Below are 27432 nucleotides of genomic sequence, written 5' to 3' on the forward strand. Positions count from 1 at the left end.
TTTTTTCTTGTTTGGTTGGTTTTGCTTTGGGAGGCTGTGTCCTGCTGCTTTTGTTTCTCAAATCTTTGACCCCTTTGTTGTCACTAAACAAAGTCAAGCATTGTGTAGATGGTTTCCAGACCCACGGGGTCCCCAAGGCACATTCAGTGGGACCAGGTTGAAAAGAGTCTTGTAATATTAAGGACTTGGAATGTCCTTTAACTTTGTCCAGGTCATGTTTACATTCTCTGAGCTTTGTGGATTGACCATGATGCATTTAGACACTTCTCTTAAGCTTGAGTGTATGAGGGGCTTCTCTCCTCAACTAAGCATCTTTTTTTAAAATATTTTATTTATTCGTCAGAGAGAGAGAGAGAGAGAGAGAAAGCGCACAGGCAGGGGGAGCGGCAGGCAGAGGGAGAATGGGACTTGGTCCCAGGACCATGGGATCATGACCTGAACTGAAGGCAGATGCTTAACCGACTGAGCTACCCAGGTGCCCCTTAAATAAACATCCTTAAAATTACAGTCATTTATTCCCAGAAAGGTACTCAGTTAGGTCTTATAAGTGAGCAGAGTTCCTAGATGTCATAGTTTAATCGGTCACTAGCATTAATTGAATATTGACTCTGTACAGAGTATGAGTATGCGTTCTATTTTCAAAGAAATTGTTAGACTCTTCTCACGTGCCAAGAAGTTTCTTTTCTGTCTTTGCCTTTTGTCTGAGGTGCATATTTTCATATATATATATGAAAATATATATATGAAAATATATATATGAAAATATATATATGAAAATATATAACTTTTTACCACTAACTTTGTTAAGTACATGAAGCTTATATGTGTTGTTTTGTTTCTTTTTTTCCCAGAGCATTATTAGTTACTCATTACTTAAAAACCTATAGCTCAGGGGTACCGGGGTGGCTCAGTTGGTGAGGCTCAGTGTCCTGGGATCAAGGTCCCTCTTTGGGCTGCCAGCTCAGCAAGGGAGTCTGCTTCTTCCTCTCCCTGTACCTCTTCCCCTTGCTCGTGATCTCTCTCTCAAATAAATAAAATCTGAAAAAAAAAAACAAAACCCTACAGCTCACTCTACTTTTTCTGGTTTTATGTACAGAAAACATCTTCCTTTTCTTATTTAATGATGTGATGGAAGAAAAAGGCACTTGTGGTCACACTGCTGTCCCAAGAGTCTGCTGGGATTCCATCAATTTGTGGTCATTTATCTCTTGATTTTAATTCTGTCCATTAAATGTATTATCTTAACTACTTTTAAAAAATTCTATTAGCTGGATTGTGATTATGCCCACTATTCAAGCAAAACAGATGTTTCTTTTGGTAAGAATTTGGGAGCCCAGTCAGGTGGTGGTGGTTGAGATTTGGGGGTTTGAGAGCATGCTGATGACAGCTCTAAACCTCTCACTAGAAGACTATCATACATTAAATAGCTGACAAAGAGAAATTTTCTTTCCATGATTGATAGTCTTTTATGTTTTCCTTATAGGATCATAAGGAGGGATCTGTCTGTGGCTCTTACATATGCATGGGGTTTTTTCAGTATTCTGTGACTGTCTTATTGGGAGTTTGTTTTCAGGAGTTAGTACTGCCATAAAAATTGTGAATATCCTAATGTGGTCAGAAGTGGGTTTGCCACAACTTCTATATGGATTCATAATGAAGAAAAATTCATAGCAGAATACAGTTTTTAAAAATAGCATGTCCAATTTTGAAGTACTTAGTATTTTAATAGTTAGACAGTTGGGGCCCAGTTTTTCAGGGAAATAATCTATCAGTCTAAACACACACACACACACACACACACACACACACACACACACACACACACACACACACACACACACAGAGTAAATGATTTCTGGTTTTGATCTTGGATTTTGTCCTTCTCTGGAAAGTAGCTTTCTCAGGCAAGTAGGATAATTCTTAATATTTCCACTCAAAAAGGTAAATTTCTTTTGATGTGAAATCACAAGACTTTGGAATTTATAGCAAATATATCTCTAGGCTAATTTATGTAGAGATGATAACTAGACTTCTTTAACTAGAAATGTAAATGTATCTTAAGGGTATATTTATCCTGCTGAATGTTTTCACAGCTATGAATAGGGTTGTGATCAAAATGCATTACAGTTAATCATTTGTAAATTTGTAAATCATTACTGTCCAATATTAGGCCATCACCTATGTTATTTGATTGAAATTTATTTATATTTTAAGGTGGGAGGGGCAGAGGGAGAGAGAGAATCCTAAACAGGGATTTTAAGGGACACAAAAATCTACTCAATCAGCTTGACTTTGCCCTAAAATTCTTTTTTTTAATTTTATTATGTTAATCACCATACATTACATCATTAGTTTTTGATGTAGTGTTCCATGATTCGTTGTTTGCGTATAACACCCAGTGCTCCATTCAGTACGTGCCCTCTTTAATACCCATCACCATCTTGAACTCAAGGTCAGTTTTGCCATGCAAATGTTATCTGGAAGGGGTAATAGATTAACCATTTTTAGCCATTAATTACTACTTAATAGTAGCGAAATATCCCAGTAAGCTAGCTAGTCAGCTTGGGAAAGAAGGAAATATGTGACGCAAATAGCAAGAGGAGGAAAACAGGTTTTCCTGGTGTGGGAAGACCAAGAACCGAGAACAAGACACTGGGCTACCCGCTGAGGACACATGGGAAGTGGGCCGTGACATTTTGCCACTGGAGGAACAGCAATCAGCATTATAAGAAGGAAGAAACTCTGCTGTTGGGGTGTTCAGGGAAGGCTTCACAGAGAAGGGGGAATTTGAGCCTGCCACTGAAGGAAGGATTTGGAGAAATCTTGTTCATTTACTTAACGTTTTGCTTCTTCTCCTCTCCCTTGTTCTTACCATGGCTTTGTGCCATCAGCTGATCCTAGATCTGCTGGCTCTCAGATCCTGTACCCACCAGGCATGGCAGGGTGCTGATTTCTGCAGGCTGCTTTCCCCAAGACCTGGTCTCCTCCGGGCTGCTGCCTGGGTCTGGCCCCTGCAGTAGTTCTCAGCCGGCGGACTCAGCAGCACCGCTGTTAGGACTTCTAGTGCTCAGGCTGAGCTCAGACCTATCAGTGAAGATTCTCCAGGGGTGAACCGAGGCATTCACCTTTTTGAAAGTTCCCCAGCTGATTCTGCTGTGCGACCAAGGTTGATAACCACCAAGCTGGTGAGAAGCACAGGGGAGGACTTGAGGGAGGGAGGAAGGGAAAAAATTCAGGGCATTTCTTTCTCTCTCTCTCTCTCTCTCTCTCTCTCTCTTTTTTTTTTTTTTTTTTTTTTTTTAGCTCAGGCAGTCTTCTGTGACTTTTGGCTTCCCTTTAATCTTTCCCGGCCATGGGCACTTTCCTTAGAGGCAGATCTGTGCTCAGCCACTGTGGCTCTCTCTGTGCAGCCCTCTCCTCTCCAGTCTCCACCTGGCTCCCCAGCCTCTCAGTCTGTCTCCTTGGCTCTGGAGACCTCTGCACCTGTCAGGCAGCATCCCTGAGAGCTGCCCTACCTCCCTGTGGCCCACCGCTGTGGTGGCCCTGAGCCCTGCTGACAGGCCCGTTCCTGACAGCCTCCCAACCGGGACCTGCAGAGGCTGCCTCAGTTCTCTCACCAGACTGGACTCCTCAGCTCATCTGCGTAGCTCGTGATGAAAATGCAAAAAGAACGTGGACCTGAAGCAGTTTTTTTCTCTTCTCGTTTACTCTTTACTCTTAAAGTAGTCTTTCTTTTTTCTTTTTTTTTTTTTTCAGGGGAGGCGGGAGGGGCAGAGGGAGAGAGAGAATCCTAAACAGGCTTCACACCCAGCGCAGAGCCCGACGTGGGGCTCGATCATACAACCCCGAGATCATGACCTGAGCCGAACCCGAAATCAAGGGTGAGATGCTTAACTGACTGAGCCACCCAGGCGCTGCAAGTGGTCTTATTTCTTTTTTAAAAAAATGACTTTTACCATAATAAAATTTTTAAAGACTTAATTTTCACAGTACATTTGAAATTAGGTAATACATTCTCTAAAGAAGCAAATGTTACTCTTATTTAAAGATCAGTCTGTCCCTCTCCCTCTGCTCGTCCCCTACCCCCATGCGCTAGCGCTCTCTCTCTCTAAAAATCAGTCAATAAAGATCAAATCCCTGCATGTTTGTTCAGTTGAGCTGAACAATGATTTAGGCTTCGAGAATGCCAGGTTCATGGGATGCAGGGACCAGTGCTAAGAGGACTGGCAGGTTGAATGCCAGGTGGGTGCTGGGACCAGGAATGTGAATTTCATCCTGGAGGCATTAGGGAACCTTTGCAAGGTTCAGAGCAGGGGAGGACCATAGATCTGCACTTACTTGCAAGGCAGTGGGTAACTTTGAAGTAGGGAACCCACTGAGAAGGTTCTGAAAATAGTCCAAGGGAGAGGTGATACAGGAAGAGGTAATACAGGCAGAAGTGATATAGGCCTGAGCCATAGCAGCACCAACAGAAATGGAGGGAAGGGATGGATTTGGGAGGTAAAATTGACAGAATGGTTTGGATGTGGGAAATAAGGTAGAGATCCCCATGTTTCCAGTTTGGATGTGGTTCCACTAAAACCAACAGGAAATTCAGGAAGGAGATACAGATTTGGGGGAATGTGATCTGAATTCAGTATTGGGTTTATTTAGTTTGAAATTGGAATATCTAGATGTGAATGTGTAACAGATAGTTGGCTACTACAGGCTTGAAGCTTAAACTGTATTCCCAAGGGATACCAATTTGGGACAGTTCAAACTGTGAACACGGATAAGATCAACAAGGAAATTTTGTGGTCAAAGAAGAGAAATGGGCTGAGGAAAATCAATTATGGTTGTCTCCAAGATTGTATTCCAAATTTGTGATCTTATTGAAATGTTGGTCTATGCTTTATTGCTTAAAGTAGGTATTCTCATGCTTAAGAATGTTTTGTGTTGGGGGAAGTGTGTGGTATGGTATTTACTGTAACCTTTTTCCACATTTTACTTCAGGAGGAAATGACTTCCCGAGCTCCTCCCCTCCAATGCCATCACCTGAGCCAGACGCCCTCTATGAGGGTTTATAAAGTGGACCTAAGGCATAAACAGGGGAAAGAGAAAAATAAAGGGAGAAGGAATGTAAGGAGCAGAAAGGGAAAGAAAGAAAAGTAGAGAAAGGAAATGCTGCTTTCTCAAGGGGAAGGTTTCTTCCTGCCCTTATTCATGAAAGGCGGTTACAAGCACGGGCTTGGAGTCACATTGCCTGGTTCAGAGCCTGGCTTTGCCATTTGGGACTGTGTGGCCTTGGACAAGTTATATAAGTTTTTGTATCTCTGTTTTGTCATCTGCAAATAGCAATACTATTAGTACCTACCTCTTAGTTTTGGGGGTTTTAAATGAACACAAATGAGCTAAAACATGGCAACTGCTTAGCACAGTGAATGGTGTATGGCAGGAGTTCAGTTGATTTTTAAAAATTATTACTACTTTGTAAATCTTCGGATATATTATGTTGCTACAGGGGCCACTGAAGATGATAAAAACAGAGGAGCTTAACACAGTATCATAAATGTACGTATCCTTAAGGTTGCAAAGTGTAAATGTTTGTGATTTTCAAAGACTAACATTCTTCTCAAAAGCATCTTGGTCAAACTGAGTTTTTCGCCCCCTGCTTTATGATGACTGTAGATTATTTATAGACTCCTGAGTGCCATTTTTTAGAGCTGGAAATAGCTGGCATACAGAATGGTTATAATTGCTGCTGTCATATTTATATGTGATAGAGTTCTGTTTTTTCTATTCCTTTCCCACTTTACCTTCAAAGACATTAATATCCATTTTTATAGGAAAAGCCTTTTAGAGCTATTTCCAGCAAGTATAGATTCTCATTATTAAAAAAACTGTAAGCTGTAGATTCTCAAAAGTGAAAGAATCTATGATCAAGAGTTGAAAGGGAGTAATCTGGAGTAATTCTTTACAAAGTTGTTCTTTTCAAGGGACTATAAAAACCAAATTACTCCCTTTCAACTCTTGATCATAGATTCTTCCACTTTTGAGAATCTAACTGGAAAGAAATACGTGACCATATTATAGCTACCAAGCTGACTTGTTAATAACAGCATTACTGTTAATTGAGCCATTCATAGTTCAGAACAAAAGACCATTATTGCAAGGTAGTATCAGTGAATCCAGGGCTTTTATTTATTGGTATCATATTTGGTTTGTTTTCTCTTTTACCTTTGGTTGACTGAGGCACTGAGTGAAGGAGAGCAGAACTCACTCCGTATAAGCTGTAACTTGTGCTTGCAGCCAGTCCCCTTCACCTTCAGGCTGACGCGATGTTTGTCAGGGCGTGCGCCAGCAGGAGGGAAGACAGCTCCTACAAATTCATTACCTGGCCGACGCTGGGACAGTGCTGCAGTGCAGGATATGCTCAAGTTAGACACTTCCTGTGGCCTCAAAATTGCATTGTAAGGTATATGCCTATCTGGAAAAACTTACACATACGCAGAAAGGCATGTACATGGATGTTTACTTGCCTGTGCAGCTTTCTAACAGCGGAAAAGAGAAACAGTCTAAATACCCATCAGTCGGAGAATGAGCATGTTCCATATAGTATAGTCCTGAGATGGAAGATTATGCAGAAGTTAAAAGGAATGGACTAGATCAATATGTCAACATGGAAAGCTCTTAAAAATATGCTGAATGGACAAAAAAGCAAGTTTCAGAATGAGACATAGCTTGGTACATTTATGCACGTTTTAACAATACATATTAAAAGTCATAACACATTTTTATGGGTACACCTATCTGTATAGAAAGACGTTTAAATTTGGAGAGGAAAAAATACATTCCAAATCCATATTAGCCCTTATTTTCTGGACAGGATGTAGAAAAGACAGGACTGGGAGGGCGACAAAGAGGACAAGGAGCACCTGCACTTTATCTGTAATATTTTATTTTTTTAAGGCAATCCGGAAAATTTTCATAATTTTCCATTCTTGGTGCTAGATATATGTATTGCAGATTTTTTTTAATTTTCTATTGGAAAATAGCTGAAAGCTTGTCTACTTATAGTGAATCCAATATAATTATCCTCATATTGAAGAATTTTTATAGAATTTTAATTGACTCCTTCAATAAGTGTTTATTAAGCACACGCTAGGTGACAGGCACTTTTTCTAGACCCTGGGGATATAATAGAGGCTCTCCGTGGGACTAATAAACTGTTGGGGTAGACAATAAGCAGTAAACAGATTATTTTATTTCCAATAATGATGAGTGACATATGGCAAAAATAATGCAGGATGATTCACAGAGTGAGGAGAGGTGACTGTTTTAGCTTGGGTAGGCTGGGAGGCTTTCTCGGAAGAAGGGACATTTGAGCAGGGACTGTCCTGAATAGAAGCCACCCAGTGAAGACGTGGGGCACAGAGGAGACCACAAGTACGAAGGGCATGGGGCGAGAGGAATAACAGGAAGTCAGCCAGGTGGGCAGGGCTACTGCAGGGCCTTGAGGGCCACATTAAGAGATAGCAGGTTACCCGTCTAAGAGAAGTAGGAGCCATTGGAGAGCCTGAGCAAGGGGTGACGTGAACAGATTTCTGCTTTTATGTTTTGTTTTGCTTTTTTAATGCCCACATGGATGGTGAATTTATCATCATTATTTACCTTGCTCTAGTTTAGAAGGGTCCCATTTTTTACTTCATTCTCTGAATTACAGAGAAATTGAGTCATTTTCTTCCTGAGTCATAAGCTGGTAATTAATTATACACTACCTTTGTTGATTTAGTGCTTTCCACCAATCCAGATGGAGGGTTCGGGTTTTGTTTTATTTTGTTTTGTCTTTTAGCAACTTCAAAATTTCAGAATAGCCATACAGTCTAGAGGATAAACAAAAAATAAAAATTTAAAATTTAAAAATCTCCAACCTTAACAAAAAATATAATTACAGGATGATATAAAAAAATAATAGCTGGTATGCTGTCATTTGAGGGCTTACTCCAGGAAAGTGCTTATAAAGGCTTGAACTAAATGCTTTACCTCCAAGCCCTCATTTAACCCTTTTAACAGCCTTCTGAGTTAGGCGATTGGTATGTCTGTCTTAGAGAGGAGGGGTTCAGAGTGGTTACATAAATTGCCCATGGTACACAGCTAGTAAAATAGCAGAGGTAAGATTCAAACCCAAGCCACTCAAGGCTCAGTCGGTGAGTGAGCGTGTGACTCGTAATCTCGTAATCCCGAGGTTGTGAGTTTGAGCCCCACATTGGATGTAGAGATTGCTTCCAAAACAAACCCAAGCCACTCAGACTCCACAGCTCATGATCTCAGCTACTTTATTTATTTAATTATTTTTGATCTTAGCTACTTTATAGATTCATGGGCACAGGTGTAGGGCGGCAAGTATTCTGTCCCTTGATGCAACCCAGTCTCACCTCTTAGTCTTCCCTTTTTCTATTCTGAATGACCAGTGTCCAGTACAGCTTTTTCGCCTGTCTCAAGGAATCTCCTATATCTTCCTGGTAAGATCTCCATTCCTCTAAAATGCCCCATTCTCTCAAATTATTCCTTTCATCCCCCCCAATAAAATTCTTACTTCTCCAGATTAGCTGCCTTCAAGTAGTGTGAGGATGAGAGTAATATAAAACTCACACTGAATGTAAGTGGCAAAAACTAATGTTTCTAATGATGACTGTGTATCATATGGAGTTAATTCACAATTAAATATTATGTTCACTCAGTGTTTTCTTAAAGGAAGTCTTTATTAAAGACCAGGTTCTCTTCTAAGATACAGCGTTGAGCAAGATAAACAAGGCACCTCTCTCATGGGGTTCACATAGCATGGAAGACCATAAAACAAACAAACAAACAAAAATATTGGGTGATACAGAAATGTTAACTTAGGCACCTAAGACATTGGAAATGGGAAAAGAGTAAAGCAAATAAAAATGAGAGTTCTTTTTTGTATAGATGCAGCAAGGGAAAAGTTCTTTTATGAACTGGATACCAGGTAGGTGGTGGTGCCACTTACCAAGGGAAGGATTTCAGGGAGGGGGAAGAGGATTCTGGAGTATGGAACTTACAGAAATCTTATGAGACAGTGGAGATGCCCATTGGGAAGTTGTATTTATAAGTCTAGATCTTGGAAGAGAGGATGAGGCTGGAGATGTCTTTTGGGAAACACTGACATGTATGTAGGAAAGCTAGCTCCATCCCATGATTTGAAGTTTTCTGTAACCATCTTCCTCCTCTACTTCCCTCCCTTCCCTCCAGCTAGTAAATCCATTTTGGAAAATCATCCACCCCAAACATGGAACATGTTACTTTCGTTGTTACCTCTGGAAGCAGTGACACAGAACAGGACTGTTGAAAAGAGACAAGTTCAGCGCTTCTAAGATGGGGATGAAAATTATATCCTAAAGTCAGAACACGAAGTCTTGATAAATATATCCCTAATGTTCTCTTGATATTAATCACTTATAACTCAAGACCTTCATCCTAGGGTGAACCTCCATTCACCCTTCGGCATGGTGGCCCCTGCATTTCTGTGGGACTGGAGAAACACACTACTGGAGGGAATTTGATGCCCAAAATAGCCTAATGGCTCCGGTGTGATTTTCTGTGCAATTGATAAGTTGCATAGAAAATTGATAAGTTGATTGATAAGTGCAGTGTAAACTAAGGAAGCAAACCAACACTGGCAAACAAATCAATTATTATTTTTTAATATACATGTCTGAGTGTAGGATTATTTTTTTTATTGCCTTCCCTCAAGAATGCTGATAGCTGGAATATACATTATTCCACAGAGAAGATTCTTGTATCTTTTAAAGGGAACCAGTTTATTCTATTTCCTAATTAGGTTAAATCAGAAAATCACTCTTTCCATTTCTATTTTCTAGATCACCAATAAAAATAAAGGGAAATAATATTATAGGCTTCACAACTTAAGAGTTTTCATAAATATTTTTATTGTCACATCCACCTTACAAAACAGTTAAGTTTTGTTATATTCATTTTACAGTGGCTTGATGAGAGCCAGATATCCTCCATTGGTGGAAAGACGATGTTGACACCCTGGGGGTCTGGGGTGGAGCACCTGAAAACCTGCAGCCGGGGTTCATGGAGCCCCAGGGTAGGTTTCTAATTGTGTCAGAGAGCGTGGGTATTAAGAACAAGAAGCCTGTTGCTGTGGACTGAATTATGTCTCCCTGAAATCCATGTGTTGGAGCCCTAACCCCCAGTGTGATGGTATTTGGAGATGGGGCCTTTAGGAAGTGACTAAGCTTATATGAAATCATGAGGGTGAGTGCCCTTATAAAAAGAGACACCAGCTTGCTTGCTCAGGCTTTTTCTCTCAGCCATGGCAAGACACAGTGAGAAGGTGGCCTTCTACAAGCCAGGAAGAGTCCTCACCAGAATCTGACAGTGCTGGCACCCTGTTCTCAGATTTCCAGCTTCCAGGACTGTTAGAAAATACATTTCTGTTGTTTAAGCCACCCATTTTGCAGTATTTTGTTTTGGTAGCCTATGGTGACGAAGACATGTATCCTAACAGAGCAAGGAGAGCCTTAGGTGAGTATAGAGGGCTGGGATTCCCAAAGAGTCTAAGAGTCAGAGGAGACTAGAGTAGGAGGGGGGCCCTGTGGCTTAACATTGGGATGATTGTGGGAGTGAGTCAGGCAGTGACCAACTTAAGTTTTGCATGGGTACTCATTCCTGGTAGCATATACGTTGGTTGGGTGGGCAGAACCACTATGTATGCCTAGGAAGGGAAAGATTTGCTATGATTTGCCCAAGGTTTACCCTGCTGAGTGGCAGAGTAAGACATAGCCAGGGTCTCTGGCTTAAAGATCCCATACACTTTTCAGTGTATCAGATAATAATGTTAGCATCCATCAAAGTAGGTGAAGACTGGTTTCATTATTACTTCATTACTCTTAAGTTACTATTACTAATACTCTTTCATTACTACTAAGTTATTAATATTAAGTTATTCTTAGTTCTATCAGTGAGATTTTGTTAGAAATCTAATATGTTTCCAATACGGGAATATCACAGCAAATTTTTGTGAAACAAGATTTTTCAGGTGGAATGGTCATTAATTTTTGTGTGTGTGTGAAAAAGAGCACCTTTCAAATTTCCCTCACTTTGCCTCAAAGCCTTATGATCAGGGTGGAGGAGCTCTACTGACTATGGGAAGGGGTGGGATTTGACAGAAGACCTCGAGTTTGAGTCTTGGTTCTGTGATTTGTTTAACTTTGTGATCCTGGCAACTTGGCTAACCTTTCAGGGCCTTGATTTCTTCAGCTTTAAAGTAGGACTCATGATAACTCTTGCCCTTTCTATTTCAGAAGATTATTGGCAGGAATAAATGAGACACTAAGTGGGGAAAGTGCTAAAGAATTGGACAACATTATAGAAATATCAGTATGAGGGCTTAGGCATGGTGAGGGGCCTGCAGCAAGCAGAGGTCTCAAGGCCACTGAGGTTGATGCTCATTTTTCCCTAATGTCACGGAAAAGAGTGGGTTTGAACAAAATCTAATATTCAGTTAGAGTTCCCTATTTTAAAAAAGAACAAAATTTCTAGTCATAAAAATGTATTAATAAGTTTGGGGTAGGAGTATACTGTAATTGTTTTTGCAACATTTTTTCCTTTCTTAAAAAACCCATAACCTAATTTTCCCTTCAGGGAAGGTTAAGTTTAGCATTGTGAGTTGGGATTATATTGAATTAAGTCTGAAAGCCAGTGAAAGTTCAAGAAAGAGAGAAAGAGAGGGTAATGACTCAAAACCAGTGTTGCTAGGGTAGTTGACTCCTCGCAGGGGCTTCTGTGGAGCTACTTCAGGGATCAGGAATGGAAAAGATCAGGGCTCCTTTCAACCCCCTGGTGGGCTGAGCCCATCTCAGAGATTTCCCAGGCCCCTCTAGAGACCCACAGTGTTGATGAACGCAGCTTGTGTCTGTGGTCAGACCAACCCAAGATGGAGACTCTTAAGACAGCCCCTGTCTTTGCTCTCCTCTCACAAACCTGTTAGGGGTGTGTGTGTGTGTTGGGGGGGTGCCCCTCCCTAGTTTCTGTTCCTTTCCCAGCCCAAGCCAGATAGCCAGTTTCTGATTATTTGACTTCAAAGTCTGCCTGCGTGGGGGGCAGAAATCCTGGCTCAACCTGTGTCCTCCCTCAACACTGACACTTGAGTTTTCTCAGGCTACCTTGGCAGAAATGGGCCATTTTATCTCAGAACAAAATTTTGCTTCTCAGTAAACTTTTCTTTTGTGATCCAGGATATTACAGGACAGCTGTTGACTGGCATTTGCTTTACTGCTTTCCTCTTATGCCATTCCTCCCAATGATTCATCAAAGTTTAAAATGTTAACCGTCTTCTAAAGCCAACTCAAACATACATCCAACTTCCCTGATCCAAGTGTACAGCTGTTACCAGAAGCAGAACCACGCTGACACCACCAGGCCCTGTTGCTGCCCGTCCAGTCCAGAGGCACTTCTCAGGCCCTTGTCCAGGCCTGACTTCATGCAGGAGCACAGCACATTGTTATTATCTACCAAAAGAGACATCAGGCAAGGGGGCAGGGACTTTGGCCTTGCACTGGCCAACCGATTTTGTGGCCCTGTTCTGCCTCTCTGGACCTCTGTTTCCTTGTCTCTATAAGAGGGTTAGACTTGATGCCGTGGCTTCTTTGAGATCAGACTCTATGATCTAACTTTCTACTGTGGTTGGTTTTAGTATGTGAAAAACCACAGAGCAAACCTCAGTGCTCCCTCCCCACCCCCCACCCCTGCAGACTCCGAATCCGAATGGCTTTTGCTGATAAGTCAGAAATGTGCACAAAGCCATTCATGCAAATTCATCCAGGCCTTGTCCTGAGGACAGACCGACAGACCGTCTGGTCAGAGGTAGGCGATATGATTTATGATAGCATTTGCTGGGAACTGTAGAGAGGATTTTCTTTCTGGAAAGCCAGTTGACTTGAATGGAAGTTAGAATCCTAAACCTTGGACATTTCTTCATGGACTCGCTCAGAAAGAATCCGTAAAATACTTGGCTGCCCTTGCTGAAATATTCGCATTTTATTCAATGGTAGTTGACACATCTGCACAGTATTGTGCATACATGTTTATTTGATCTTTTCAAAACCCCTATAGTATAAGCAGGACAGTTCTGAGCATCCTGAGAAAAGTTTGCCTCCAGGATGTCTGTGCCACGGACTCCACCACCTCAGCTGGGGTGCAGCCTACGCCCCACCGTGCTGCCCGCTGTACAAACTCGCTAATTAGCACTGTATGGCCAAGCCCTTCACTTTACCTCAACCACTGAAAAAGTAAATAGCAATCCCCTAGATAACATAAATGAATAAATGTAGTCAGATTGGGTTACACAAACTGCGTACAATTCTTTTCTAAGGGTGCAGCCTCACTCTGACTTTAGAAGCCCAGGGAAACTGTCAGTGCTGTCACACATTTTATTTCTGATCCAGATATTCTGATCTGACTAGAGAGTTCTTGAGTAAAACACTGGCATTCTTTACTGAATTTTGTTGGAATTGTCGGTATCCTTGGAGGTCATTATTGTGGCCTGAATTGTGTCCCCCCAGAATGCATATGTTGAAGTCCTAACCCCCAGCACCTCAAAATGTGACTGCATTTGGAGATGGGATCTTTAAAGAAGTAGCTAAGTTAGGCTGAAGTCGTTAGGGTAGCCTGGGGTCCTTACAAGACAAGGAGACTGGGCCACAGACACACACACAGGAAAGACCAGGTGAGGAGGACACAGGGAAAAGATGGCCGTCTACAAGACAAGGAGAGAGGCCTCAGGAGAAACAAATCCTGCTGATACTTTGATCTCAGACTTCTAGACTCCAGAATTATGAGAAAATCAATCCTGCTATTTAAGTTCCCCAGTCTGAGGTATTTGTTATGGTAGAACTAGCAAACTAATACTGTCACATAGGCCTAGCTTGATCCCAGTTTAGGTTTCTTTCCCCCTAATCTTAGCAGATGGTTACTTAGCCTTTGGCCGCTTCTAGTGATGTGGAACTTGCTACCTCCCAGGGTAGCCAAGATCTTGTGTCACTTAGGACTCTTTCACTTGAGGAGGCAGAAAACTCAGAGTGGCTTAAGCTAAAGAGGGAATGTATTGTCTAACTGAGAAGTCTAGCAAATGGCTGTACGTGTAGCTTTACCCAGGGCTCCAGTGATGCAATCAGAACCTGAGTTTCTTCATCTCCCAGCTCTGTCTCCTGTAGGGTAGGCTTCCTAGGCCTGAGCTGGAAGTCCCAGGCAGGTCCAGGATCAAGTCCAGCTGAAAAGAGAGAATGCTGCATTCTCTTAGTTTCTGCTTAGCAGCTAAAACAATTTTTGTCGTACTGACTGCTTGCAAGTGGTTAACACAGCCCATTCCCTCTTCAACAGAAAAGGCCTTTCTACGTTTGAATGTCCCCTCCTATAGCTTTGCCTCTGCAGTTCCCTCATGGATTTTCCACAGAGCATCTTATCCCAGACTCCCTGTTGTTCTTTCCCCTCCTGATTCTGGCTCCTTTCTTTTTTGTCAGTGATCTCTTAATTGTTACCACTTCCTGCTGTGGTCTGGCCAAAGCCAAGATCAGTGAGACTATTATCTCCTTTTGGTTTGGTCATGATACTCCTTCAGCCTGAATTTTGATGAACTTGTTTAATTCCCTCAAATTTAGCTTAGGGTCAACTAAAACTCTTGAGGCCTTTTTCAAATTAATGGCTATACCACATGTCAGTGGCTGTTGTCTGGAAATGACAGAATTTGTATTTTATATATACGTCAGGTCATCTCATGGAAAATTTTTAAACAGAAATTTATGTGGGGTGTGTGCATGTGTGTCTGTTTGGTCATTTGACTGTTACTCAAATGGAAACTATAATAAAACAGCATATTGTGCTTTCCAAGTAGCTGGGTTCCATTAATGAAGGTTCTATTTTGTTTTGAACATCCTTATTTTTCTACCTGGAGATATACACAACCTAAGAAAAAGTAGACAGAATAACTAAAGGAACAATAGAGAGATGTAAATATGGCCAGGAACCAGCACAGTGACCCGACTGATGGTTTTCATAATTAGACTCTTAGCTTGATAATCATTGGGAGAGGAAATATTTGAAGGCAACCAAATAAAGAATGACTGAAGACCAGCAGAGGCTCAGACTTCACTTTCACCTTTTCTTTTTCTAACATAAAAAAAACAAACAAACAGGTACGTGAATAGTCTTTTTTCCTCCATTCACTCTTCTGACATACAGTACGGTTCTTATGCTCTGTTGGACAAGGACAGAGCGTAAACCAGCTACACTTGCTTTAATGGTAGAAGCTTAGCAGCCTGGTGTCTCTATTGGTGATCCCCTTGGCTGTCCTGTGGTTGATATGGGGGTGCCGCTGACTCTCTGAGCTTTGTGGCACTGATGCCACCTCTTACCCTTCCAGTGAGATGGGCCTGTGGGCACCCAAGAACCCTGTTACTGCTTGTGCACGTGTGTTGGAGATCCACTGCCTGATGCCTCAGGATGCCGCAAATAAACAAAACACAGACAGCTGTTCATATAAATGACTAAATATGTATCTTCAACCATAGCCTATTAACATTAATCACAAATGGTGCCAAGTATGGGCATCCATTTTCTTAATCATCCTAGTTCTAGGTCTTTTCTATAGGCCAATTCATTCTTTCACGTACCTATCATATATATATATATATTCTGATGAACCAAGTGTGTGTATACGTATACACACACACAAAATTATAAGCATAATACGTGCATAGTTCATATCTTGTTCACCACCATATCCCTGGCACTTAGCACAAGTGTATTCAATAAATATTTATTGAGTGATGTTCTATTTAAAGTATTCATATTGGGCGCCTGGGTGGCTCAGTCGTTAAGCGTCTGCCTTCGGCTTAGGTCATGGTCCCAGGGTCCTGGGATCGAGCCCCGCATCGGGCTCCCTGGTCCTCGGGAAGCCTGCTTCTCCCTCCCACTCCCCCTGCTTGTGTTCCCTCTCTTGCTGTCTCTCTCCGTCAAATAAATAAATAAAATCTTTAAAGTATTCATATTTTCCCTCTAGTTGATGAATATTTATTGAGTGCCTGCTGTGTGCCAAGCACTGGGGATCAAATCCAGCCAATATTACATGAAATTGACCTTACCCTGCACGGAGGACAGAGAGCTGGGCAGAGCACTGTGCCAAATAGGCTACAAGAAAGATGTTTTATAATGGAATCTTGTTTCTATTAGAAGCTTTGATTCAAAGGTTCCCATTGTGTGACATATACTTTCTGATGAACCAAGTGGTCCTTGAAGCAAATAAGCACTTCTCTTAAGACTGTCTCTACAGACTGCCATTTCCTTTGTTTAGAAAGAATACAGTAATGGCAGTGCTGATTATTTCATGTGCTTTTCTTAACTATTTGTATGTCTATATGGTTTACTCGCATCTGATCTCTCAAAATAAGTTCAAAAGACAGAAGTAATATTGAATACTAGCTAGGATGTCATATTATTTTTAAGCCAAAATAGAGAACCAGATAATGATCCCTTCAGGTTGGAGACCTATTGGTCAAACATCATACATCATTTGCTGTGCTTATTTATAGCTACATGAAACATAGTGACTGATCTCTAGTCATTCTTTAAGAAAGTAGATATATGCATGGGAAAAAAATTCAAAAACTCAAAAAATTCAAAAATTCAAAAAATTCAAAAATTCAATTCATAAAAGATATCCAGTAAAGTCTCTCTCCCACCCCTGAAACACAGTTTCCCAGTGTCCTCCCTAGAGACAGTCAGTGTCATGAGGTTTTAGTGTATCTTTCCAGAGATATTCTGCTCACATGTAAGTGCATACACATATGAGCAACTCTCCTTCTCGGACATAAATATTAGTATGCTATACTCACTATTCTGTAGTGATTTTTAGCTTGCTTTAGATGGCAGCATCCAGGAGTTAGTGGTTGGTAGATTGATGATAAAACATAACATATTCAAAATTTAAATATTTTAAAACAAAAATATAAAAGCATTTGATAAACTTCTGATATAGGGTCAGACTTTTTTCTTTAAAAACAATTTTGCTGATTGGTGTTAAACCAAATGTACATAATCTATGATTTCTATTAGTTTTCGTTTCCTTAATGTGGAACACGAACTTAAAGATACTTTCAAAACAACCTCATAGCTGAATTCTTTTAATTTTTCATTGTTTTAACCCGGATTTTTTATGGTTGTCATTCCTATGTCTAATTTGACAGTTTTTTTGCCTTTTATATCTCTATTGTCATATGACTATCAAAAAATACATAACTGCTCAGCAAAGGAAGCAACCAACAAAACTAAAAGACAACACACTGAATGGGAGAAGACATTTGTAAATGACATATCCAATAAAGGGTTAGTATCCAAAATATATAAAGAACTTATACAACCCAACACCAAAAAAAATCACATAATCCAATCAAGAAATGGGCAGAAGACATGATCAGACACTTGTCCAAAGAAGACATACAGATGGCCACAGACACATGAAAAGATGCTCAACATCACTCATCATCAGAGTAATGCAAATCAAAACCACAGTGAGATATCACCTCACATTTGTCAGAATGGCTAAAATCAAAAGCTCCAGAAACAACAAATGTTGGTAAGGATGTGGAGAAAAAGGAACCCTCACGTGCTGTTGGTGGGAATGCAAACTGGTGCAGCCACTGTGGAAAACAGTACGGAGGTTCCTCAAAAAGTTAAAAAGAGAACTACCCTACAATCCAGTAAGAGAAACCGTGCTTCTTTTTGCCGTCCTATTTTATTTACATAAGATTACATTAAATTGTGTTACTATAGATTCATTGAGCACTTGAGCAAGGCCGGCTCCTTTTGAGTACAGAGATAAAGACATCTTCCTAGTTTCCCAGGAACTCACAGTCATCTGTGTGTAAGGTGTAGACTGTGACAAATAGTCTAATGGAAACAAATAGTCTAATAGTATAACAGAAGAACAGGAGGGGATAGGATCAATTGTTCCTGGAGACATCTGGAGACATTTCTTGAAAGGGATGATCCCTTTCAAGAATGGACTCTTAGAGAGGCCAGTGCCCAAAGTTGTGTCAAGGACAGGTATGTTATCAGCTCTGGCACTTCTAGGTAAGCACTTGGTCTGAGCATGAGGTGTGGGAGCTCCTGCCACATGTTGTTCAGGCCACTGACTGTGGCCATATCTCCTTCCCTCTCTCTGGTTGCTTTTGCTACCCCTGGGGCATGAGAAGAATATACCATGATGGTGGCTTGGATCACTTCCTTAGAGTGGGAATCCTAAGGAATGCCAGTGATGATCCTTTCAAACCAGTGAGCCATGGGAATGGAACACAGGATGGCAGGAAAGGACAGGGAGAGAACAAGAAGAGGGAGAGAGGACAGGAGACTACAGATAGTGATGATAAAAACCTACTCTGCTAGACAGGGGCAGAGAAATCCTGGCAAGACATCCACAGTAACGCTAATGGAGGTTGGTTGGGAAGAGGGAGATGGATATGAGAAAACATTCATTTTCTAGACTGACATTTAACTCTTTGAAGGCTTAAACCTTATATTTTAATTATTTTCTAGAGAGTTTGGATATGTTTTTTCCTACCTTTTTACAAATTAATGACTATAGGAAACCTCATCCTCTTAAGGTCATCAGTATAAATTGGTGGTTATGCCTGAAATAAGCTTCATTCTTGGGGAGGAGGGCACTGCTTACATTCGAATGCTTACATTAAGCTCCAAAATCTTGACTTACTAGCAGCTGATGTCTGCCTGGTCTAGAAAGACATCTGTAACAATATCTGAAGGAGTCTTTTTTACTGACAAGTTTATATAGACTATAAAAGGATGATCTAGGAATAATGGAACCCAACTTAGGGGTGAGACCATATACTGTTTACCTACAGAAAATATACTGTTTATCATACATGAGGCAGACTATAGACTCTGCTCCAAGTATCTGGTATAAATGACCAATTCTATCTCATTAGGAACGGCTAAAAACTCCCACCAGATGTAGCTGAGGAAATTGTCCAAGTGGTTTGTAACCTGTTCAAAATGTTTTCTGAATCTTAAGTTTGTTGCTAGTCTATCTTCATCTCCCCCTGGGCCCTTGAGCAACACTTTCTGTGCACTGGAAGGCGTGCATCTTTGTGTGCGGGCTTGTAACACAGGTAGCATAGAATTTTCAGTCTATCTGCAAATACTCCACTTCTGAGTGCTAAAAGCAATCCTCATCCAGGGTATTTTGTTTTTATTTAGTGGTTTTTCCTTTTTGAAGAGGTTTTAGGTCTCTCCAGTAGAGGCTTTGTAAATGCTTGCTGCCAATTCATTTGGCTGAGAATGGGATCCCGTTGTGTGGTATTGCTCTTTTGTCTCTGAGATCTGAGCATTGTCATAATCCTGCGGTGGGTCGTTTCTTTGAGGCTCATAGCCTGTGTTGTCTCTGGAATAAAGACTAATTTCCAGATTGGATCTGGATTGGAGAAGTTCACTCATCTCTTCATAAATCCTTAGACTTTGATTCTCCTTATATCTTTCAGACACCCTGTCTACAAACACTTGAGGTTTATGGTTAACATACATGGTATCTTAATAACGTTTACTGAGCAAAATTCATGTTCATTGTGGTTTAGAGAGACTTTCAGGGGGTATTCAGCCACATTATAGATGGGTTGAAACTGGAAAGTAGGGCATCATAACTAATCTACACTTCGTAAGGAACTGCAGAATGGATCACAGTTACGACTATATCTTGAATACTGTGTCTGAAAAAAAAGTTCCAGTTTTATTATAAGATAACCACCAATTTGTCCTGCCAATACTGAGAATTGTGGTTACATAAGAAATTAGGATGTCGTAAGCACTTTTTCTTCTCCTTTTATATTTTGCTCAAATACAGAATCAAGGTATTTGACAGGTGATTTGGGTTTTCCATGGTGTAGTTGTTTTCTGATAAATCATTTGTTTCTTACCAATTGTGTTCCTTCTCTTTATAGGTAAGTTCACTTACACCAACAACCTATTCTAAAATTGCCTTTATTTCTTGCCTAATTTTATACTTACTGACTTCCTGTTGTGATATGGGAAAGCGATGATGTTGTCTCCGAACTTCATTTTTAGGCGTTCGTTTTAGGTATCTGTATCTCAGTGAGAAGCATTTTTCACCCTATTCTTCTGTATTTCCAGACCTCTCAGTGCTCAAGAATACTCTAGGCCTCTGAACATGTGCTCTATATTCAGTATAAACAATTCGATTGTCTAGAAGATGATTAGGAAAACGTTTTAAATTTCTTTTTATTAGCAAATCCCTAATTTCATGAGTGTGCATAAATTCATTTGCTAGGGCTGCAATAACAAAGCACCACAGACTGGATGGCTTAAAAAACCAGAAACTTATTTCCTTACAGTTCTAGAAGCCAAAAGTGCAAGATCAAGGTGTCAGCAGGTTGTATTTCTTCTGAGGGACTCTCCTCCTTGGCTTGTGTTCTTCCAGTGTCTTTACCTGGTCTTCTGTGTGTCTCTGACCTGTTCCCTTTCTTCTTGCCAGGACACCAGTCATACTGGATTAGGACCCGCCCATCTGACATCATTTTACCTTAATTACCTCTTTACAGGCCCTATCTCTATACATAGTCACACTCCAGGGTACTAGGGGTTAGGACTTAGGACTTCAACATAGGAGTTTCACAGGGACACAATTCAGCCCATAATGGTGAATAATATCTCAGTTTAAATATCGCATTCAGGTATTAAAGAGATTCTTAGGTTGCTGAAATACTTTTAAGTGACTATTTAATAAATACGTACCTACTTCTTTCCCTTTTCATAGATCAAAATGTTGCCTTCCTTTCTGCTCACAATTTTACCTTTGCTGACTTCTTGAAGCCACTGGCTGCCCCAGAATGGTTGGTGAGGAAGAAATGCTAGTGCTCCTTTCTCTTTTGTCAGAAAACAAAAGTGTACTCGGATACTTTTCTTTAAGATGATGATGATGCGATTTTCTGAGTGCTATTTGGGTGATTCGCTGTATTGCATTTATCAAAACAAGCCTGCACCATACACGTTATTATCTTCACTTGATACAGGAAGAAACTGAGGTTCAGAGAGATGAAGTAACTTGCCCTGGATACCTCTTTTTTCGCTTTTCTCCTGTAAGGCATCTGTTTGGTCATATCAATTGTGAGATGAGAAATGTGGGACAGAAGCGAAAGATATCAAGCTGATAGCCACTGGCTTCTTGGTGGCAATCTGAGACCTAAGGGTCCCAGAAGTTATAGACTCCATTGACTGAATTCCACATGGTAGAGGTTTGAAGGCACAGCACAATCGACCTATTAAACTGGGCTGATTGTCTTTGCGTTACTTTTAGGCTAGGACCTGTGGATTATGGTCTGCATTGAACAACAGCTGTCAGGATAACTGCTTCAGAGGTGGTCTCAAAAGAAAGGTTCAGGATATGCAATATGAACACAAGGAAGAGGTATTACCAAAATTTTTTGTAATGGAATTATGGGAAAGTATTAGTGGGAGCTGCTTAGAGTGAGCTAGACCAGTGGTTCTTCACCCTGGCTTAGTGTCTGAATAAACTGGGAAACTTTCTAAAGCACAATGCCTGGGTTCTAACCATAGAGATCTTTATCAAGACTAGCATGGGTCTGGACATCTGTTGTTTTTAATAGTTACCTGAGTAAATCTGACATATAGCCAAAGTTAACAAGAACTAAGGAGCTAGATCAGGGGTTAGCAGCCTACGGCCCATGGGCCAAATCTGGCCTGCTACCTGTTTTTATATGACCCAGAACTAAGAATGGTGTCTATACTTTTAGGGGGTTGAAAAAAAATCAAAGAATAATAATATTTTGTGATGCATAAAAATTACAGTTGACCCTTGATCAACATGGGTTTGAACTATGAGGGTCCACTAATAAATTTTTTTTCAGTAAATACAGTACAGTACTGCAAATGTATTTTCCTTATGTTTTTCTTTTTCTTTTTTTAAAGATTTCATGTATTTATTTGAGAGCACAAGTAGGCAGAGCGGCAGGCAGAGGGAGAGGGAGAAACAGGCTCCCCACTGAGCCCCCAATGCGGGGGCTCAGCTCGATCCCTGGGATCATGACCTGAGCCGAAGGCCGCCACTCAACTGAGCCACCCAGGCACCCCCTTTATGTTTTTCTTAATAACATTTTTTTCTCTATCTTATTTTAATAATACAGTATATAATACATATATAAAATATGTGTTAATTGACTGTTTATGTTATTGGTAAGGCTTCCAGTCAGTAGTAGACTACCTGTAGTTAAGTTCTGCGGGGAGTCAAAAGTTACATGTGGATTTTCTACTGTGCAGGGGGCCAGCACCCCTAACCCCTGCATTGTTCAGAGGTCAACTATCTATGAAATTTAAATTTCACTGTTCATAATTCAGATTTTATTGGAACACAGCCATCCATGCTCATTCATATACATATTGTCTGTGGTTGCTTTCACACTACAGTGGCAAGGTTGAGGAGGTGCAAGAGACATACAAAGCCTAAACTATTTATGGTATGGCCCTTTATAGGAAATGTTTACTGACCCCTGAGTTAGGCTATGTCAAGATCATTAACAGAGCTAGATTAGAACTTAAAAAGAAAGCACAGATTTGTGTAACTTGTATGTTTGTGTAGTATATTTTGCACTTTAATTTCCTATAGGCTTTTTTTGTTGCTGTTGTTTTCTAGCAGAGGGACCCGGGTTGATGGATCTGTAGCTACTTTGTTCAGGAAATTTTTTATCAAACAGGATTGGAACATATACTTTTTTCCTCAAGTCATAGCAGTACAAAGAACATAATGTCCACAGAATATGATAACCCAGACCTTTTCAATACTGAAGATCTCCTAAATCCCTTTTAATACCCATTTCCTATCCCATCTCTGCCCCTCAGGCCTTTTTTGTCTTTCTCCCATCCTTCTCTTCCATATTTGCAGTTAATACCAGCTGGATGCCTCAAAGCTTTCCTTTCCTTGATTCAAGGTTGGGAAAAGAGAACAGTGTTTACTGGAATGATTTTAATATAAAAATGTAGTTGAGCAAGATTAGGAAAATACCACTGACTGTCCTATTGGCTTATTTCTTTTACCTTTGAGTTTTCATCCACTTGAATTGAGAAAAAAAAAAAAGAAAAGCATTAAACTTAGGAAGATTAACAGAAAATGGAAAACAAACTAGAAAGAGAAATCGCTACCATCATGTTGTTTTGTATAAAGAAGCAGCCACCATTTGCTTCCAAACCAGCTCATCCAGGTCAGAATGAGAGAATGTAACCCTATGCTTGGATGCACCACTTAAGGTCTTTATTTATTTTTTTGTCATAATTTTGGTGGTGGTGTTTGTGAGGGGGAAAGCGATGTTGATATATATTTATTAGTTTGGTCAGCATATGATATCATGGATTTATTTTTAAATAATGAAGATGTATCAGTTGAACTGATATGAAAAAGTATTTGATTTCCAAATAGTTTATTGTTCATCATTGGATGATAGTTTTTGATGACCTTGAGAGCCTCCTTATAAAACTCCTTGGTGTCTTGGGAATTGCATGCAAGAGTGCGTCCGTACTCATGTTCTCATCTCTACCCTGTCCTTCCCCCGTCATAGTGAAGTAGCTCTCATCCCGGGCATATTTGCCCTACAGCCACCTGGAAAGAAGCCTATAATGTCATTACAGATGGCAGTGTGCCCAGACTGTCTTAAAAAAGCATTGGCTGTGCTAATTAAGTTTCAGGAAGGGTGATGTTCACTTTTATATTAACAAGTGTTTTGAAAAGACTGAGGACAGATATGTTAGAAGCAGTTTTCTTATTCCTAAGAGTTCATGGTTAAATTTAGTTGTCCTTCAGCTTCCCGACTCCTAATTTTGAACACTGCTGGATAATGGATGGTTTGGACAGGGGAAAATGTACTTAATATTTGCAGGGCCTCAACTTACTTCCCTTTGTTCGTTCATTCGTTTGTTGAAGGGTTCTTTACATCGGTCTGGCCTGCAACACAGCTCGTTACATTTATATTTCCTACCTGGAAAACGCCTGGACTGTTCTCCCCATGGAAGTTCTTCAAGGTAAGTTAACAGCTGGAATGAATTGTTGTTCTACCTGACTAAGCTATGACTATGTAAAAGTTTAGTGGCCTCGAGCATCTGACTCTGAAAGGAAGGCCAGACCTACTGTTTTATAGGATTTTGAAGTGGTTGTTAGGGAAGAGGTGACATCAGGGGGGTTGGTTCGTCATCAGTTACTCTGAGTCTTCTGTGTTTGTTGAGCCAGACAAAGCTGAATTTGTCTTAACACCCTTGTGATTTAACAAAAAAGGAACTCTGGAATAAACTCTATGTACAGTTGTTAAGTGTATACATCCAAAGGTAATTTTAAGTATAAAAGGATTTATCTTTTAAAGACTTTGGTGTTTTGGTGTTTGTAGGTTAACTGTACATATTGAAAAAAAAGATTGTCATAATTATTTTGTTTCTTCGGTTTCTTTTATCACATCTAGTGATTTACAACTAAAGCTTTATAGTCAAGCTATTATTTTCCCATGAACGTTTTAAATCTTTGCTCAAATATCCTGACCAGAGTTCTCTTTGCTTCACTGGACTGTTTCCCTTCACAACAGATAACTTTGAAAAAAAATTTCTAGGAAGCTCTTGCCATGTGGCTTAGGAGCAATACAAACTTGTATTTCTATACAAAGCTCATTGCCATATTAGCTCATATAATCTAGACTATATACTGAAGACCCTTGTTAACTGCTTGGCTGAACCATTTGGTGGTTGGCATGATGATTAAAATAAAGGTTTAGGACAAGATTATCAGAGTTGAGGTCTTCTGGGATGGCCCAGGCTCCTAAATCAGTAATTGTACTGAATAGTCTGTGATTATATACAATTTCATTAGCTTTATAGCCTGCCATTATCATTTTCCCTAAACCTGAGGATACAAGTACAACACAATGAATATAATTTCTCATCATGATATCTAAGATGAAAGACTCATTATTGTACATCTAAACAAAATGTACAAAATGCAAGCTCATTCATCAATTCCCATTGTGGCAATGAAAAAGAAAACCCATCCCTCTTGAAAGGAGATAATTTTTATTCACATTATAAAATTAAAATATATACATACTCTAAAGGTGCTTTTCTCAGGCCTGATGCAATGGTATAATTGGTGAAAGGAGATTTTGTTTAAAATAGAAAATGGAAATTTGGTCTTATAATAAATGGTTGTTTATAATAATTAGAAAGGACATTGTAATACATGCATATGTATCTTTTTCTCCTTTTAATTTAATATGAATTAGATGGAAAAGGACATAAATGACTCAAGACAGCAAGAGAGAAGCTTTTTACATGAAATGGTTAAAGGAACAACAAAGGAATTTTATAAGAGGAGAAAAAATAAATGCTGTTATGAATCAAAAAACTTTTTTCCTGTTAATTTATCCAAGATAAACAGCTACAAGAGTCAGGCAGCATGCTGGGAATGTCATAAATGCAATAAAATGTAATAAAAAATAATATATTAATTTAGAAGGCCCCACCATCTGTTGTGGAAGCTGGATGTGTAAACACATAATTACCACAGTGTGTTAGATGGAATCAGAAAAATGTGCCAGGTAACACAGAAGAAGCTCCTTGGAAGGAGCAGGGGATGGAATGATAAAGATATTATTGAAAGATTCCCCCCAGGAAATCACATATAAGCTGGATTTTGAAGGGTGCATAGGAATACAGTATGGCATACAGAAAATGCCAGAAAGCCATGTGCCCAGGCTAAGAAGTAGAAAGCAGAGTGGCAACTTCAGGGAAACAAAGTGTATGCCGTGGCCATAGTTAAATATTTAGGGATACCTCAGGGCGATTATCCCAGCATTTAGGGAGCTGGCCATGTTTGAAATCCAAACAGGCGTTCTGCTCCCCGTGGCAGGCTACAATTTATACCTCTGTGGTTCATTTTATTTTCCCCTGTGCCAGTAGAAATCTAGTTACTGATCTGAAGCAAGTAAGAAAGGGTATCTGTAAATACATAGAGTCTCCTTGTCTCATAGAGGACTCTGTGAACACTTCTAAGAGCTCTTTGTGTCTAGACTGGAGGAGACAGTCTCATTCCCTGGCAGAAGTGTGTTTTGTATGTTTTGGTTGTACAACAAAACAAAATCCCTTGCCTTTGTTAGATCCATACCCACCCCACAGAAAGTAGTGGATCACGCACGTCAAATAAATCCTGCATCACAGAAATACACTTCTGACTGAAGAGGTTTGTTTTGCCAGTCTGGATTTTTCTACCTTTACAGATATTGTCCAAATGACTTTAAAGTCTTTGTGCTTGAGGCAGCTCTACTTAGGATATGGTAAAGACAAGGAACAATGATGACAAAACACTGATTTAATTATGGGACGATCCCATTGTCATGATATAGATGCTCCTTAATTCCTTGACTGGAATTGTTACTGATGATTAAAAAGACTAGTCTCAATGGGGTGGTGGCTAGGAAGTGGGATTTTGGCTCTCTTCATTGATGATCTTGACACTTGAATAGTCAGTACTTCCATTCTTTGATTCCCAAACAGTGCCACACCAGTCTTCTTAAAAAAATAGAGGTGAGTCTGTCTCTTCATTCTGTTACCCCTTGGCTCTTCCCCAGAACACCACGAGAACTAGTATCTACCTGGTGGGCAACTGAAGGGGAGGAGACAAGGGATGCTCTTTATTCCCTATCTTCCACTGCCCGTCTCTTCCTCTTTTGGGTTATATGTAACTAACAAAGGAGGATTCCTTGTTATCTGTCATTCCTTGGAGCTTTTGATCATCATCTCAGCATTTGTCTCCTTGGGTCATGTTGGTAATAATTAGCAAATGAGATGGGGATGAAGTAAATTTCCTCCTCTCTAGGCCCCTAGTAAGGAGGCTCTGCAGGTATCCACTTGGGGATCGAGGTAAGACTGCTGGATACTGTTGGGAATTGTGAGGATGTTTCTTTCCCATGATCTTTCTCATATTTCGTGGCATTCTTGCAAGCTTATCCTTTTAGCAGTCTTGGCTACCATCTGCAGCAAACACGTTGTTCTGTAGGCAACTGGCAGTACCATGTACAGAAGCAGAAGACATATTTCCTGCCCATAAGGAGCCTGCAATTTATTTTAAAAAGAGACAGTGAGTCTAAGTCCCCAAAGCATTGCTAGGTGAAGTAGAGGGGGTGTGAGTTTATATTTATTTCTCAAGATCTGTTTTTAAAAACCCATAGGAATTTTCTCTATTGCTTTTGTACAAGAAGCATTTAAACATTCATGATTGTGATGAGGTATATATACTTTACTGTATATATAACAAATCAAACCCAGATTTGTTAT

The 27432-nt window shown here is 40.1% G+C and overlaps 2 protein-coding genes across 4 annotated transcripts in view; one reads left to right on the forward strand and one right to left on the reverse strand.

Annotated features, from left to right (window-relative positions):
* The window catches only part of MFSD6 (major facilitator superfamily domain containing 6), a 68630-nt gene that overhangs the window by 25713 nt on the left and 15485 nt on the right, over window positions 1-27432 (forward strand). For both annotated transcript variants that reach the window (XM_027588924.1, XM_027588926.1), the window contains exon 3: window positions 24044-24141. In XM_027588924.1, the coding sequence (XP_027444725.1) occupies window positions 24044-24141 (98 nt within the window). The remainder of the gene's footprint in view (window positions 1-24043; window positions 24142-27432) is intronic.
* NEMP2 (nuclear envelope integral membrane protein 2) overlaps window positions 12814-27432 on the reverse strand; it is a 157204-nt gene continuing 142585 nt past the window's right edge. The window contains exon 10 of one of the 2 annotated variants that reach the window (XR_003519050.2): window positions 12814-14299. Coding sequence is in view for 1 of the 2 variants with exons in the window: in XM_027588937.1 (XP_027444738.1) it covers window positions 27123-27210 (88 nt within the window). In the remaining variant the exon portion in view is untranslated. Of the gene's footprint in view, window positions 14300-25171; window positions 27211-27432 lie in introns of those variants that run through there. The other variant, XM_027588937.1, reaches the window with a different exon arrangement.

This window comes from Zalophus californianus, chromosome 3 (assembly GCF_009762305.2).
Source record: "Zalophus californianus isolate mZalCal1 chromosome 3, mZalCal1.pri.v2, whole genome shotgun sequence".
In the NCBI taxonomy this organism is placed as follows: Eukaryota; Metazoa; Chordata; class Mammalia; order Carnivora; family Otariidae; genus Zalophus; species Zalophus californianus.